Source organism: Apteryx mantelli, chromosome 37, assembly GCF_036417845.1.
Source record: "Apteryx mantelli isolate bAptMan1 chromosome 37, bAptMan1.hap1, whole genome shotgun sequence".
NCBI classification, from domain to species: Eukaryota; Metazoa; Chordata; class Aves; order Apterygiformes; family Apterygidae; genus Apteryx; species Apteryx mantelli.
Genome location: NC_090014.1, coordinates 254,183 through 267,954, shown reverse-complemented (window position 1 = coordinate 267,954; position 13,772 = coordinate 254,183). Strand labels below are relative to the sequence as shown.

Here is a 13,772-nt window from a genome sequence, read left to right as displayed (position 1 = left end):
CCCCCCCACAAAATCGTATTTTTGGGGGGGGGCCCCCCCCGTTTGGCACCAGCATCCAGTTCGGCAGCAGCTGGGGGGAGGGGGGGGCTGGGGGGGCCCCCCCAAAAGCGCAGGACTCCCATAAGGCAGCTCGGTGGGGGGGGGCACGTGTGGGGACCCCCCCCCCGTTTCCAGGGTTAGTGTTATGGGGGGGGAGCCCCCCAGAAAGGGTGCTGAGCCCCCCCAGAGGGTGCAGAGCCCCCCCCAGGGGTGCTGAGCCCCCCCAAAGGACTTATATCCCCCCCAAGGGTGCTGAGACCCCCCCAAAAGGGCTTATATCCCCCCCAAGGGTGCTGAGCCCCCCCAGAGGGTGCAGAGCCCCCCCAGGGGCGCTGAGCCCCCCCCACGGGGTGAAGCCCCCCCTTTTTTGGGGGTGGGGGTGCCTGACGGGGCCGGGGCTGGCGAGGGGTTCATGGTTGGGGGGGGGCTCCTAAAGTGCCGGGGGGGTGATGTGGGAGGTCCCTTTTGGGGGGGGGTCCCTTTGCTGGGGGGGGGTCATTTCGGGGGGGGGGCACATTTCAGGGGTCCCACCCCAGGGTACCATTTTGGGGGGGGGGATGTGTTTCTTTCTGGGGTCCCTTTTGGGGGGGGGGGCTCGATTCCTGGGGGGCCATTTGGGAGGGGGGGCCATTCCAGGGGGGGTCATTTTGGGGGGGGTCCCTTTTAGGGGGGGCCCCTCCCCAGGTACCATTTTGGGGGGTGTCTCTTTTCAGGATCCCTTTTTTTGGGGGGGGGGCTCCATTTGGGAGGGGGGGGAAATCCATTCCCGGGGGGGCCCATTTTAGGACACCCTTTCCAGGCTCCCTCCCAGGGTAGCATTTTTTTGCGGGGGGGGCCCATCTCTTTTCAGGGTCCCTTCCGGGGCTCCATTTTCGGGGGGGGGGGGCTCATCCATTTGGGGGGGGGGGGGGAAATCCATTGCTGGGAGGGGGGGTCCATTTCAGGGCACTTTTCCAGCAAAGGCGGAGGGGGGGGGGGGTCACACCCCCAGGTACCATTTTGGGGGGGGGGGGGATGACACATAACCTTCCCCATCGCCCCGTCGCCTCCGCGCGGGCTCCGACCTCGGGGTGCAGCCGGATGCGGCAGCGTGGGAAAAGCCCCCTCTATTTTCCCACGCCCCCCCCCCTATTTTCCCACGCCCCCCCCCCCCCCCAAAAAAAAAGGCGGCGCATCCTCACTCGATCTCGAGGATGAGGTCGTCGCCCTGCAGGCTCATGCCGGGCCGCACGTGGAGCCGCGCCACGGTGCCCGCGCGCGGCGCCGTCACCACCGTCTCCAGCTTCATGGCGCTGAGCACGACGAGCGGCTGCCCCTTGGCCACGGCCGCGCCGGGCGCCACGCGCACCTCCACCACCTCGCCCGGCATCGGCGCCCCCACCTGCCCCCGCGCCCCCCGCTGCGCCTTCGGGTGCGCCGGCCGCTCCTGGCATCCGGGGAGGGGGGGGGGGGGGCACAAAAACGGGGGGCGGCGGTGGGGGGGGGGTGCCTGGCACACCCCTGTCCCCCCCCGCCATATCCCCTGTGCTGTCATGGATGCTCTGGGACACCCCCCCCCCCGTGGCCCCTGGGACCCCCCCTATAGCCCCCGGACCCCCCCTATAGCCTCCAGACCCCCCCCATGGCTCCTGGGACCCCCCCTATAGCCCCTGAGACCCCCCAATGTCCCCAGGACCCCCCCCCGTGGTCCCTGGGACCCCCTCTATAGCCCCCGGACCCCACCATGGTCTCTGGGATCCCACCCATATGCTCTGGGACCCCCCCATGGCCCCTGGGAACCCCCCTATAGCCCCTGGGACCCCCCAATGTCCCCAGGACCCCCCCCCCATGGTCCCTGGGACCCCCTCTATAGCCCCTGGGAACCCCCCTATAGCCCCCGGACCCCCCCCCCATGGCACCCAGGACCCCCCCATGGCTCCTGGGACCCCCCAATGTCCCCAGGACCCCCCCCATGGTCCCTGGGACCCCCCCCCTATAGCCCCTGGGAACCCCCCTATAGCCCCTGGATGCCCCCCATGGCCCATGGGACCCCCCTATGGCCTCCAGACCCCCCCCCCATGGTCCCTGGGACACCCCCTATAGCCCCTGGAACCCCCCTATAGCCCCTGGACCCCCCCCCATGGCCCCTGGGACCCCCCCTATAGCCCCTTGGAACCCCCCTATAGCCCCTGGACCCCCCCATGGTCCCTGGGACCCCCCTATGGCCTCCAGACCCCCCCCCATGGTCCTTGGGACACCCCCTATAGCCCCTGGGAACCCCCCTATAGCCCCTTGGGAACCCCCCTATAGCCCCTGGACCCCCCCATGGTCCCTGGGACCCCCCTATGGCCTCCAGACCCCCCCCCATGGTCCCTGGACACCCCCTATAGCCCCTGGGAACCCCCCTATAGCCCCCAGACCCCTCCATGGTCCCCGGGACCCCCAATGTCCCCTGGGACCCCTCCATAGCCCCCAGGACCCCCCCATGGCCCCCAGGATCCCCCCCCATATCCTCTGGGACCCCCCCAGTGTCCCCAAGGACCCCTCCTGTGTCTCCAAGGACCCCCCCTATAGCCTCCAGGACCCCCCCAAAGTCCCCTGGGACCCCCCCATGGCCCCCAGACCCCCCCCATGGTCCCTGGGACCCCCCCTATAGCCCCCAGACCCCCCATGGTCCCTGGGACCCCCCCATGGTCCCTGGGAACCCCCCTATAGCCCCCAGACCCCCCCATGGTCCCTGGGACCCCCCATGGTCCCTAGGACCCCCCCGTGGTCCCTGGGACCTCCCTATGGTCTCCAGACCCCCCCCCATGGTCCCTGGGACACCCCCTATAGCCCCTGGACCCCCCCTATAGCCCCCGGACCCCCCATGGTCCCTGGGACCCCCTCTAAAGCCCCCAGACCCCCCCCATGGTCCCTGGGACCCCCCTATAGCCCCCAGACCCCCCATGGTCCCTGGGACCCCCCTATAGCCCCTGGACCCCCCCATGGTCCCTGGGACGCCCCCAATATTCTCTGGGACCCCTCCAGTGCCCCCAGGACCCCCCCTATAGCCCCCAGACCCCCCCATGGCCCCAAGGACCCCCCCATAGCCTCTGGGACCCCCCCATGTCCCCAGGATCCCCCCATGGGTGACCTGGGACCCCCCTATGTCCCCCCCGGGATGGCCGTATAGCCCCCAGGACCCCCCCGGGTCCCTTGGGGCCCCCCCGGCGCCCCCCCGGTGCCCCTGGGACCCCCCCAATGCCCTCCCAGCGCCCCCAGGACCCCCCCGGGTCCCTTGGGACCCCCCCGACGTCCTCCCAGCACCCCCAGGACCCCCCCAAGTCCCTTGGGGCCCCCCCGATGCCCCCCCAGGTCCCTTGGGGTCCCCCCGGCGCCCCCCCGGTGCCCCTGGGACCCCCCCGACGCCCTCCCAGCGCCCCCAGGACCCCCCCAGGTCCCTTGGGACCCCCCCGGCGCCCCCCCAGGTCCCTTGGGACCCCCCCCGACGTCCTCCCAGCGCCCCCAGGACCCCCCCAGGTCCCTTGGGACCCCCCCGACGTCCTCCCAGCGCCCCCAGGACCCCCCCAGGTCCCTTGGGGCCCCCCCGGCGCCCACCTTCATGGCGCGGGTGTCGGGCACGAGGATGGAGCGCAGCTGCCCGTTGAGCTCGAAGAAAACCTCGCGCTGCCCCGCGGCGTTGAGGTCGCCCAGCGCCAGCGCCTTGATGTGCAGCGTCTTGCCCCGCTCCAGCTCCACCTGCCGCCGCGCCGCCCGCCCGCCCGCGCGTCAGCGTGCGAGGGCCACCGCCGGCGTGCGAGGGCCACCGCGAGTGTGCGACAGCCACCGCCAGTGTGCGACAGCCACCGCCAGTGTGCGAGGGCCACCGCCAGTGTGTGAGGGCTGTCACGAGCGTGCAAGAGCCACCGCGAGCGTGCAAGAGCCATGCAAGTGTGCAAGAGCCACTGTGAGCGTGCAAGAGCCATGCGAGCATGCAAGAGCCCTGCAAGCGTGCAAGAGCCCTGCAAGCGTGCAAGGGCTGCCATGAGTGTGCAAGGGCTGCCGTGAGCGTGCAAGAGCCACTGTGAGCGTGCAAGAGCCCTGCGAGCGTGCGACGGCCGCCGTGAGCGTGCGAGGGCCGGGGCAGCCCGGTGGGTGGGCGAGAGCGCAGCGTGCAGCCCCCCCTCCCCACCCCGCACACACAATTAGCCCCGCCCACTCGCCTTGGCCCCACCCCTCTCTGGCAGTGCCCTCCCTGGAGCTCCGCCCACGACCCCACCCACCGCCGTGGCCCCTCCTCCTCATTGTTGGCTCCGCCTCCTCGGCCCTGCCCTATCGCTTTGGCTCCTCCCTCTGGCAAGCCCCCCTCTAAGCCACGCCCCCTTTGGCTCCTCCCCAGGAGCCCCGCCCAGACCCCACAAGCCCCGCCACAGACCCCAGGCCCCTCCCCTTCCCCTCGCTCTCCTCCAGACCCCCAAGACCCACCCAAGCTCCACTCCTACAAGCTCCGCCCCTTTCTAAGCCCCACCCCTGAGGTCACAAGCCCCACCCCCTACCCAAGCAGTATCCCAGCACCCACAAGCCCCACCCCTGCCTAAGCCCCGCCCCAGCCCCGTGAAGCCCCGCCCCCAGCTGACCACCCCACCCCAGCCATCCCCAAGCCCTGCCCCTCCCCAAGCCCCGCCCCTCCCCAAGCCACCCCCTGGCTCCATCCCCTCCCAGCCCCGCCCCCTCCCCACAAGCCCCGCCCCCACAAGCCCCGCCCACCTCAAACTCCTCGGCGATCTTGGGCCCCTCGAGGAAGAGGCGGGTGCCGAGGCAGTCGACGGGGCCGAAGGCGGCGGTGAAGTCGCGGAAGTCGTCGTACACCTTGGGGTACATGGCGGCCGAGAGCAGCTCCTCGGGGCCCGGCGGCGCCCCGTGCCGCGCCGCCAGCTCCTGGCCCAGCGCCTCGAAGTCCAGCGGCGGCAGCGAGGCGCCCGGGCGCCCCTCCACCCGCGGCAGGTCCTTCAGCACCTGCGGGCGCCCGCCACCGTCGCCGACGGCCCCCCGCGCCGGCGGAGGGGCCCAGCGCTAGGGGGACGGGTGTCCCTGGCAACCCCAGGTGCCCCCGGCAACCCCATCGCTAAGGGATGGGTGACCCCGGCAACCCCAGGTGCTCCGTTGCTAGGGAGCCAGCACCCCCGGCAACCCTGTCGCTAAGGGATGGGTGCCCCCAGCAACCCCAGGTGCCCCGTTGCTAGGGACCTGGTGCCCCCGGCAACCCCGTTGCTAAGGGATGGGTGACCCCGGCAACCCCAGGTGCCCCGTTGCTAGGGACCTGGTGCCCCCCGGCAACCCCGTTGCTAAGGAACGGGTGCCCCTGGCAACCCCAGGTGCCCTGTTGCTAGGGAGCCAGCACCCCCAGCAGCCCCGTTGCTAAGGAACGGGTGACGCCGGCAACCCCAGGTGCCCTGTTGCTAGGGAGCCAGCGCCCCCGGCAACCCCCTCGCTAAGGGACGGGTGTCTCCGACAACCCCAGGTGCCCCCAGCAACCTCAGATGCCCCATTGCTAGGGAGATGGTGACCCTGGCAACCCTGTCACTAAGGGATGGGTGTCCCTGGCAACCCCAGGTGCCCCGTTGCTAGGGACCTGGTGCCCCCGGCAACCCCGTTGCTAAGGGATGGGTGTCCCCGGCAACCCCAGGTGCCCCCAGCAACCCCAGGTGCCCCGTTTCTAGGGAGATCGTGCCCCCAGCAACCCCCTCGCTAAGGGACGGGTGTCCCCGGCAACCCCAGTCGCCCTGTTGCTAGGGAGCCAGCGCCCCCGGCAGCCCCGTTGCTAAGGGACGGGTGTCCCTGGCAACCCCAGGTGCCCCGTTGCTAGGGACCTGGTGCCCCCGGCAACCCCGTTGCTAAGGGATGGGTGACCCCGGCAACCCCAGGTGCCCCGTTGCTAGGGAGATGGTGCCCCTGGCAACCCCATTGCTAAGGGATGGGTGCTCCCCAGTGCCCTCCCAGTGCCTCCCAGTGCCCCCCAGTGCCCTCCCAGTGCCCCCCAGTGCCCCCCAGTCCCCTCCCAGTGCCCCCCAGTGCCCCCCAGTCCCCTCCCAGTCCCCTCCCAGTGTCCCCCAGTGCCTCCCAGTCACTCCCAGTGCCCTCCCAGTGCCCCCCAGTCCCCTCCCAGTCCCCTCCCAGTGCCTCCCAGTGCCCCCCAGTCACTCCCAGTGCCCTCCCAGTTCCCCCCCAGTGCCCTCCCTGTGCCTCCCAGTCCCTTCCCAGTGCCCTCCCAGTGCCTCCCAGTGCCCCCCAGTGCCCCCCAGTCCCCTCCCAGTCCCCTCCCAGTGCCCCCCAGTCCCCTCCCAGTGCCTCCCAGTGCCCCCCAGTCCCCTCCCAGTCCCCTCCCAGTGCCTCCCAGTGCCCCCCGGTCCCCTCCCAGTGCCTCCCAGTGCCTCCCAGTGCCCCCCAGTCCCCTCCCAGTGCCTCCCAGTGCCTCCCAGTGCCCCCCAGTCCCCTCCCAGTGCCTCCCAGTGCTTCCCAGTCCCTTCCCAGTCCCAAGTGCCCCCCAGTGCCCCCCAGTCCCCTCCCAGTCCCCTCCCAGTGCCCCCCAGTGCCCCCCAGCCCCCTCCCAGTGCCCCCCAGTCCCCTCCAGTCCCCTCCCAGTGTCCCCCAGTGCCTCCCAGTCACTCCCAGTGCCCTCCCAGTGCCCCCCAGTGCCCCCCAGTCCCCTCCCAGTCCCCTCCCAGTCCCCTCCCAGTGCCTCCCAGTGCCTCCAGTGCCCCCCAGTCCCCTCCCAGTGCCTCCCAGTGCCTCCAGTGCTTCCCAGTCACTCCCAGTGCCCCCAGTGCCTCCCGGCGCCCCGGCACGCACCCGGGAGCGGAAGGGCTCGGGGAAGCCCCCCGGCGGGGTGCCGATGTGGCCCTGCAGGAACTCCACCACGGAGCGGGGGAAGGAGAGCTCGTCCGCCCGCGCCTCCACCTCGGCCCGCGACAGCCCGTTCTGCACCATGAACTGCGCCAGGTCGCCCACGATCTTCGACGACGGCGTCACCTGCGCACCACCGCGTCACCGCCGCGCCGGGGCCTGCCCCGCGGCGTCACCGTGACACCCGGACCTGCCCCGCGGCGTCACCGTGACACCTGGACCTGCCCCATGGTGGCACCGTGACACCCGGACCTGCCCCACGGGCTCACCGTGACACCCGGACCTGCCCCGCGGGGTCACTGTGACACCCGGACCTGCCCCGCGGCGTCACCGTGACACCCGGACCTGCCCCGCGGCGTCACCGTGACACCTGGACCTGCCCCATGGTGGCACCGTGACACCCGGACCTGCCCCACGGGCTCACCGTGACACCCGGACCTGCCCCACGGGGTCACCGTGACACCCGGACCTGCCCCGCGGGGTCACTGTGACACCCGGACCTGCCCCGCGGGGTCACTGTGACACCCGGACCTGCCCCGCGGGCTCACCGTGACACCCAGACCTGCCCCGCGGGCTCACCGTGACACCCGGACCTGCCCCGCGGCGTCACCGTGACACCCGGACCTGCCCCGCGGCGTCACCGTGACACCCGGACCTGCCCCGCGGGGTCACCGTGACACCCGGACCTGCCCCGCGGCGTCACCGTGACACCCGGACCTGCCCCGCGGCGTCACCGTGACACCCGGACCTGCCCCGCGGCGTCACCGTGACACCTGGTCCTGCCCCGCGGCGTCACCGTGACACCCGGACCTGCCCCATGGGGTCACCATGACACCCGGACCTGCCCCGCGGGGTCACCGTGACACCCGGACCTGCCCCATGGTGTCACCGATGCATCAGGACCTGCCCCATGGTGTCACCAATGCATTGGGACCTGCCCCATGGTGGCACCGCACCACCCAGACCTGCCCCACGGTGTCACCAATGCATTGGGACCTGCCCCATGGTGGCACCGCACCACCCAGACCTGCCCCACGGTGTCACCACAGCCTTGGGACCTGCCACACAGGATCTGCCCCATGGAGACCTGCCCCATGAGGACCTTCCCCAGAAGGACCTGCCCCATGGGGACCTGCGCCATGGGGAACTTCCCCAGAAGGACCTGCCCCATGGGGACCTGCCCCGTGGGGACCTTCCCCAGAAGGACCTGCCCCATGGGGACGTTCCCCCCAGAGATGCCCCATGGGGACCTGCCCATGAGGACCTGCCCCGTGGGGACCTGCGCCATGAGGACCTTCCCCAGAAGGACCTGCCCCATGGGGACGTTCCCCCCCAGAGATGCCCCATGGGGACCTGCCCATGAGGACCAGCCCCATAGTGACCTGCCCCATGGGGACATTCCCCAGAAGGACCTGCCCCATGGGGACGTTCCCCCCAGAGATGCCCCATGGGGACATTCCCCAGAAGGACCAGACCCATGGGGACCTGCGCCATGAGGACCTGCCCCATGGGGACGTTCCCCCCCAGAGAAGCCCCATGGGGACCTGCCCATGAGGACCAGCCCCATAGTGACCTGCCCCATGGGGACCTGCGCCATGAGGACCTGCCCCATGGTGACGTCCCCCCCCTCCAGCACCCCCCGGCGCAGCGCAGCGCGGCGCCGGCGTCCCCACCTTGATGAGGTCCCCGAGGATCTTGTTGGCCTCGGCGTAGGCCTTCTTCACCTCCTTGAACTTGTGGCCCAGCCCCATGCTGTGGGCCTGGAAGTGGAGGTTGGTGTACTGCCCGCCCGGGATCTCGTTCTCGAAGACGTCCGCGTTGCCCGACTTCATGGTGGCCGTGCAGTCGAAGGCGGCGTAGAGACCCCGCGCCGCCTCCCAGTACTCACTGTACTCGAACACCCGCTCCAGCGCGATGCCTGCCGCCGCCGGGGGGGGACGGGGGACACACGTGGGACCGGGGACGCCGGGACGCCGGGACCGCGGGGACCGCGGGGACCATGGGGACCACAGGGACCATGAGGACCACGGGGACCATGGGGACCACAGGGACCATGAGGACCACGGAGACCACAGGGATGGGGACCGTGGGGATGGTGACCATGAGGACCATGGGGACCACGGGGATGGGGACCACAAGGACCATGGGGACCACAAGGACCATGGGGACCACGGGGACCATGAGGACCACGGGGATGGCGACCGTGGGGATGGTGACCATGAGGACCACAGGGACCATGAGGACCACGGGGACCACGGGGACCATGGGGATGGCGACCGTGGGGATGGTGACCATGAGGACCAGGACCACGAGGACCACAGGGACCATGAGGACCATGGGGACCATGGGGATCATGGGGATGGGGACCATGAGGACCACAGGGACCATGGGGACCACAGGGATGGCAACCATGGGGATGGGGACCATGAGGACCACGGGGACCATGGGGACCACAGGGATGGCGACCATGGGGATGGTGACCATGAGGACCAGGACCATGAGGACCACAGGGATGGTGACCATGAGGACCACAGGGACCATGAGGACCACGGGGACCACGGGGACCATGGGGATGGCGACCGTGGGATGGTGACCATGAGGACCAGGACCACGAGGACCACAGGGACCATGAGGACCATGGGGACCATGGGGATCATGGGGATGGGGACCATGAGGACCACAGGGACCATGGGGACCACAGGATGGCAACCATGGGGATGGGGACCATGAGGACCACGGGGACCATGGGGACCACAGGGATGGCGACCACAGGGATGGGGACCATGAGGACCACGGGGAGCACAGGGACCACGGGGACCATGGGGACCATGAGGACCACGGGACCACAGGGACCATGGGGACCACGGGATGGGGACCACAAGGACCATGGAGACCACAGGGATGGGGACCATGAGGACCACAGGGACCATGGGGACCACAAGGACCGTAAGGACCACGGGGACCATGGGGACCACAGGGACCATGAGGACCATGGGGACCACGGGGATGGCAACCATGGGGATGGGGACCATGAGGACCACAGGGACCATGGGGACCACAAGGACCATGGGGACCACGGGGATGGGGACCACAAGGACCATGGGGACCACGAGGGCCATGGGGACCACGGGGATGGCGACCGTGGGGATGGTGACCATGAGGACCACAGGGACCATGGGGACCACGGGGACCATGAGGACCACAGGGACCACGGGGACCACGGGATGGCGACCGTGGGGATGGTGACCATGAGGACCAGGACCACGAGGACCACAGGGACCATGAGGACCACGGGGACCATGAGGACCACAGGGACCATGGGGACCACGGGGACCATGGGGACCACGAGGGCCATGGGGACCACAGGGATGGTGACCGTGGGGATGGTGACCATGAGGACCACAGGGACCATGGGGACCACAGGGACCATGAGGACCACGGGGACCATGGGGACCACAGGGATGGCAACCATGGGGATGGGGACCATGAGGACCACGGGGACCATAGGGATCATGGGGATGGGGACCATGAGGACCACAGGGACCATGGGGACCATGAGGACCACAGGGACCACGGGGACAGGGACGGGGACGGGGACATGGGGGCTGTACTCGAACACCTGCTCCAGCGTGGTGCCTGCTGCCAGGGGGGCACACGTGGGACCGGGGACCATGGGGACCACGGGGATGGGGACAGGGATCTCAGGGATCAGGGACCCTGGGGACAGGGACCACGGAGACCCTGGGGGTGAGGGATGGGGACCCAGGGACAGGGACCTCAAGGACGAGGGAGTCCAGGGATGGGGACCCAGGGACAGGGACCGTGGAGACCCTGGTGACAGGGATGGGGACCATGGGGACCTCGGGGACCGGGACCCCAGGAATGGGCACCCGGAGGTGTTGGCGTTGCCACGGCATTGCTGTGGCAGCGCTGGCATCGCCATGGCAACAGTGGGGCCACCATGGCAGTGTTGCCGTCACCGTGGCATCACCATGCCAACGGTGGTGCCACCATGGCGGTGATGCCATCGCTGTAGCATCGCCATGGCAACATCGGGGTCGCCGTGGCAGTGCCGCCATCGCCATGGCGTCACCATGGTGGCATTGGCAACGTTGACACTGCCGCGGAGGTGCTGCCATCGCCGCAGCATCGCCACGGCAACGTTGGCATTGCCACAGCGTTGCCATGGTGATGTTGGCATCACCTCGGTGGTGCTGCCATCGCCATGGCGTTGCCGTAGTAGCATTGGCGTCGCCGTGGCAATGTTGGCGTTGCTGTGGCCATGCTGCCATGGCCGTGGTATCACCATGGTGATATCGGCATCGCCGTGGCAATGTTGGCGTTGCCGTGGCAGCACTGCCGTCGCCATGGCATGGCCGTGGCGATGTTGGCATCACCGTGGCAATGTTGGTGTTGCCGTGGCATCACCGTGGTGATGTTGGCATCACCGTGGTGCTGTTGGTGTTGCCATGGCATCACCATGGCGATGTTGGCATTGCCGTGGCATCACCATGGTGATGTTGGCATCACTGTGGCAACGTTGGCATTGCCGTGGCAGTGCTGCCGTCGCCGTGGCATCACCGTGGCAATGTTGGCGTTGCCATGGCAATGTTGGCATTGCCGTGGCATCACCATGGTGATGTTGGCATCACCATGGCAATGTTGGCGTTGCCATGGCAGCGCTGCCGTCGCCGTGGCATCACCGTGGCAATGTTGGCATCACCGTGGCAATGTTGGCATCACCGTGGCAATGTTGGTGTTGCCATGGCAATGTTGGCATTGCCGTGGCATCACCATGGTGATGTTGGCATTGCCGTGGCAATGTTAGCGTTGCCGTGGCAGCGCTGCTGTTGCCGTGGCATCAGCATGGTGATGTTGGCATCACTGTGGCAATGTTGGCGTTGCCGTGGCGGTGCTGCCATCACCGTGGCACCACCGTGGCGATGTCGGCATGGCCGTGGCAACGTTGGCGTTGCCGTGGCCATGCTTCCATGGCCGTGGCATCACCGTGGCGCTGTCAGCATCGCCGTGGTGGTGGTGGTGTTGCCATGGCGTTGCTGCCGTCGCCGTGGCATGGCCGTGGCGATGTCGGCGTGGCCGTGGCATGGCCGTGGCATGGCGGCGGCAGTGGCGGCGGCGGGGGCCTACCGGTGTCGTGGGGGGTGCCGCGGGCGCAGGCGACGAGGGCGCCCATGCTGGGCTGCGAGGTCATGCCGGCCATGGCGTCGACGGCCACGTCGACCACGTCGGCGCCGGCGGCGGCGGCGGCCAGCATGGAGGCCACGGCGGCGCCGGCCGTGTCGTGGCTGTGCACGTGCAGCGGCAGCTCGGGGAAGCGCTGCCGCAGGGCCCCCACCAGCAGCCGCGCCGCCTCCGGCGTCAGCAGCCCGGCCATGTCCTGCGCGGCGGCCGCGTCACCCGCCGCCCCCGGGCCTCCCGCCCGGCGCCCCGAGTCCTCCTCCGGGTACCCCACACCCCTCTTCCTGCGCCCAGGGACCCCCAATCCCCCTCCCGGCACCCCAAATCCCCTCCCGGTACCCCAAATCCCCCTCCGGGTACCCCAGGGACCCCACATCCCCTCCCTGCACCCCAATTGTCCCTCCCAGCACCCTGAATCCCCTCCTGGCACCCCAAATCCCCCTCCCGGCACCCCAAATCCCCTCCAGGTACCCCAGGGAACCCAATTCGCCCTTCCTGGTACCCCAGGGACCCCCAAATCCCCCTCTCCGCACCCCAAATGTCCCTCCGGGTACCCCAGGGACCCCAAATCCTCCTCCCTGAACCCCAAATCCCCCTCCCTGCACCCAAATCCCCCTCCGGGTACCCCAGGGACCCCACATCCCCCTCTCTGCACCCCAAATCCCCCTCCGGGTACCCCAAACCCCTCTTCCTGCGCCCCAGGGACCCCACATCCCCTCCCGGCACCCCAAATCCCCCTCTCCGCACCCCAAATTGCCCTTCCTGCACCCCAAATCCCCCTCCGGGTACCCCAGGGACCCCACATCCCCCTCCTGCACCCAAATCCCCCTCCGGGTACCCCAGGGACCCCACATCCCCCTCCCTGCACCCCAAATCCCCCTCCGGGTACCCCAGGGACCCCACATCCCCCTCCCTGCACCCCAAATCCCCCTCCGGGTACCCCAGGGACCCCACATCCCCCTCCCTGCACCCCAAATCCCCCTCCGGGTACCCCAGGGACCCCACATCCCTCCCGGCACCCCAAATCCCCCTCCGGGTACCCCAGGGACCCCACATCCCCCTCCCTGCACCCCACATCCCCCTCCCTGCACCCCAAATCCCCTCCGGGTACCCCAGGGACCCCACATCCCCCTCTCTGCACCCAAATCCCCCTCCGGGTACCCAAACCCCTCTTCCTGCACCCCAGGGACCCCACATCCCCTCCCGGCACCCCAAATCCCCTCCCGGTACCCCAGGGACCCCAAATCCCCTCCCTGCACCCCAAATCCCCCTCCGGGTACCCCAGGGACCCCACATCCCCCTCCCTGCACCCCAAATCCCCCTCCCGGCACCCCAAACCCCTCTTCCTGCACCCCAGGGACCCCACATCCCTCCCGGCACCCCAAATCCCCCTCCCGGTACCCCAGGGACCCCACATCCCCCTCTCTGCACCCCAAATCCCCCTCCCGGCACCCCAAACCCCTCTTCCTGCACCCCAGGGACCCCACATCCCCTCCCGGCACCCCAAATCCCCCTCCCGGTACCCCAGGGACCCCACATCCCCCTCCCTGCACCCCAAATTCCCCTCTCCACACCCCAAATTGCCCTTCCTGCACCCCAAATCCCACTCTCTGCACCCCAAATCCCCCTCCAGGTACCCCAGGGACCCCACATCCCCCTCCCTGCACCCC

The 13,772-nt window shown here is 69.8% G+C and overlaps 1 protein-coding gene across 1 annotated transcript in view; it reads right to left on the bottom strand.

The window, feature by feature from the left end:
* Nucleotides 1–1,216: 1,216 nt before the first annotated feature.
* Nucleotides 1,217–13,772, bottom strand: part of PC (pyruvate carboxylase) — a 33,507-nt gene continuing 20,951 nt past the window's right edge. The window contains exons 15-20 of the mRNA XM_067314780.1: nucleotides 12,052–12,301; nucleotides 8,577–8,821; nucleotides 6,850–7,029; nucleotides 4,768–5,016; nucleotides 3,619–3,759; nucleotides 1,217–1,465 (exon numbers count right to left, since the gene is read on the bottom strand). Coding sequence (XP_067170881.1) covers nucleotides 1,217–1,465; nucleotides 3,619–3,759; nucleotides 4,768–5,016; nucleotides 6,850–7,029; nucleotides 8,577–8,821; nucleotides 12,052–12,301 — 1,314 coding nt within the window. The remainder of the gene's footprint in view (nucleotides 1,466–3,618; nucleotides 3,760–4,767; nucleotides 5,017–6,849; nucleotides 7,030–8,576; nucleotides 8,822–12,051; nucleotides 12,302–13,772) is intronic.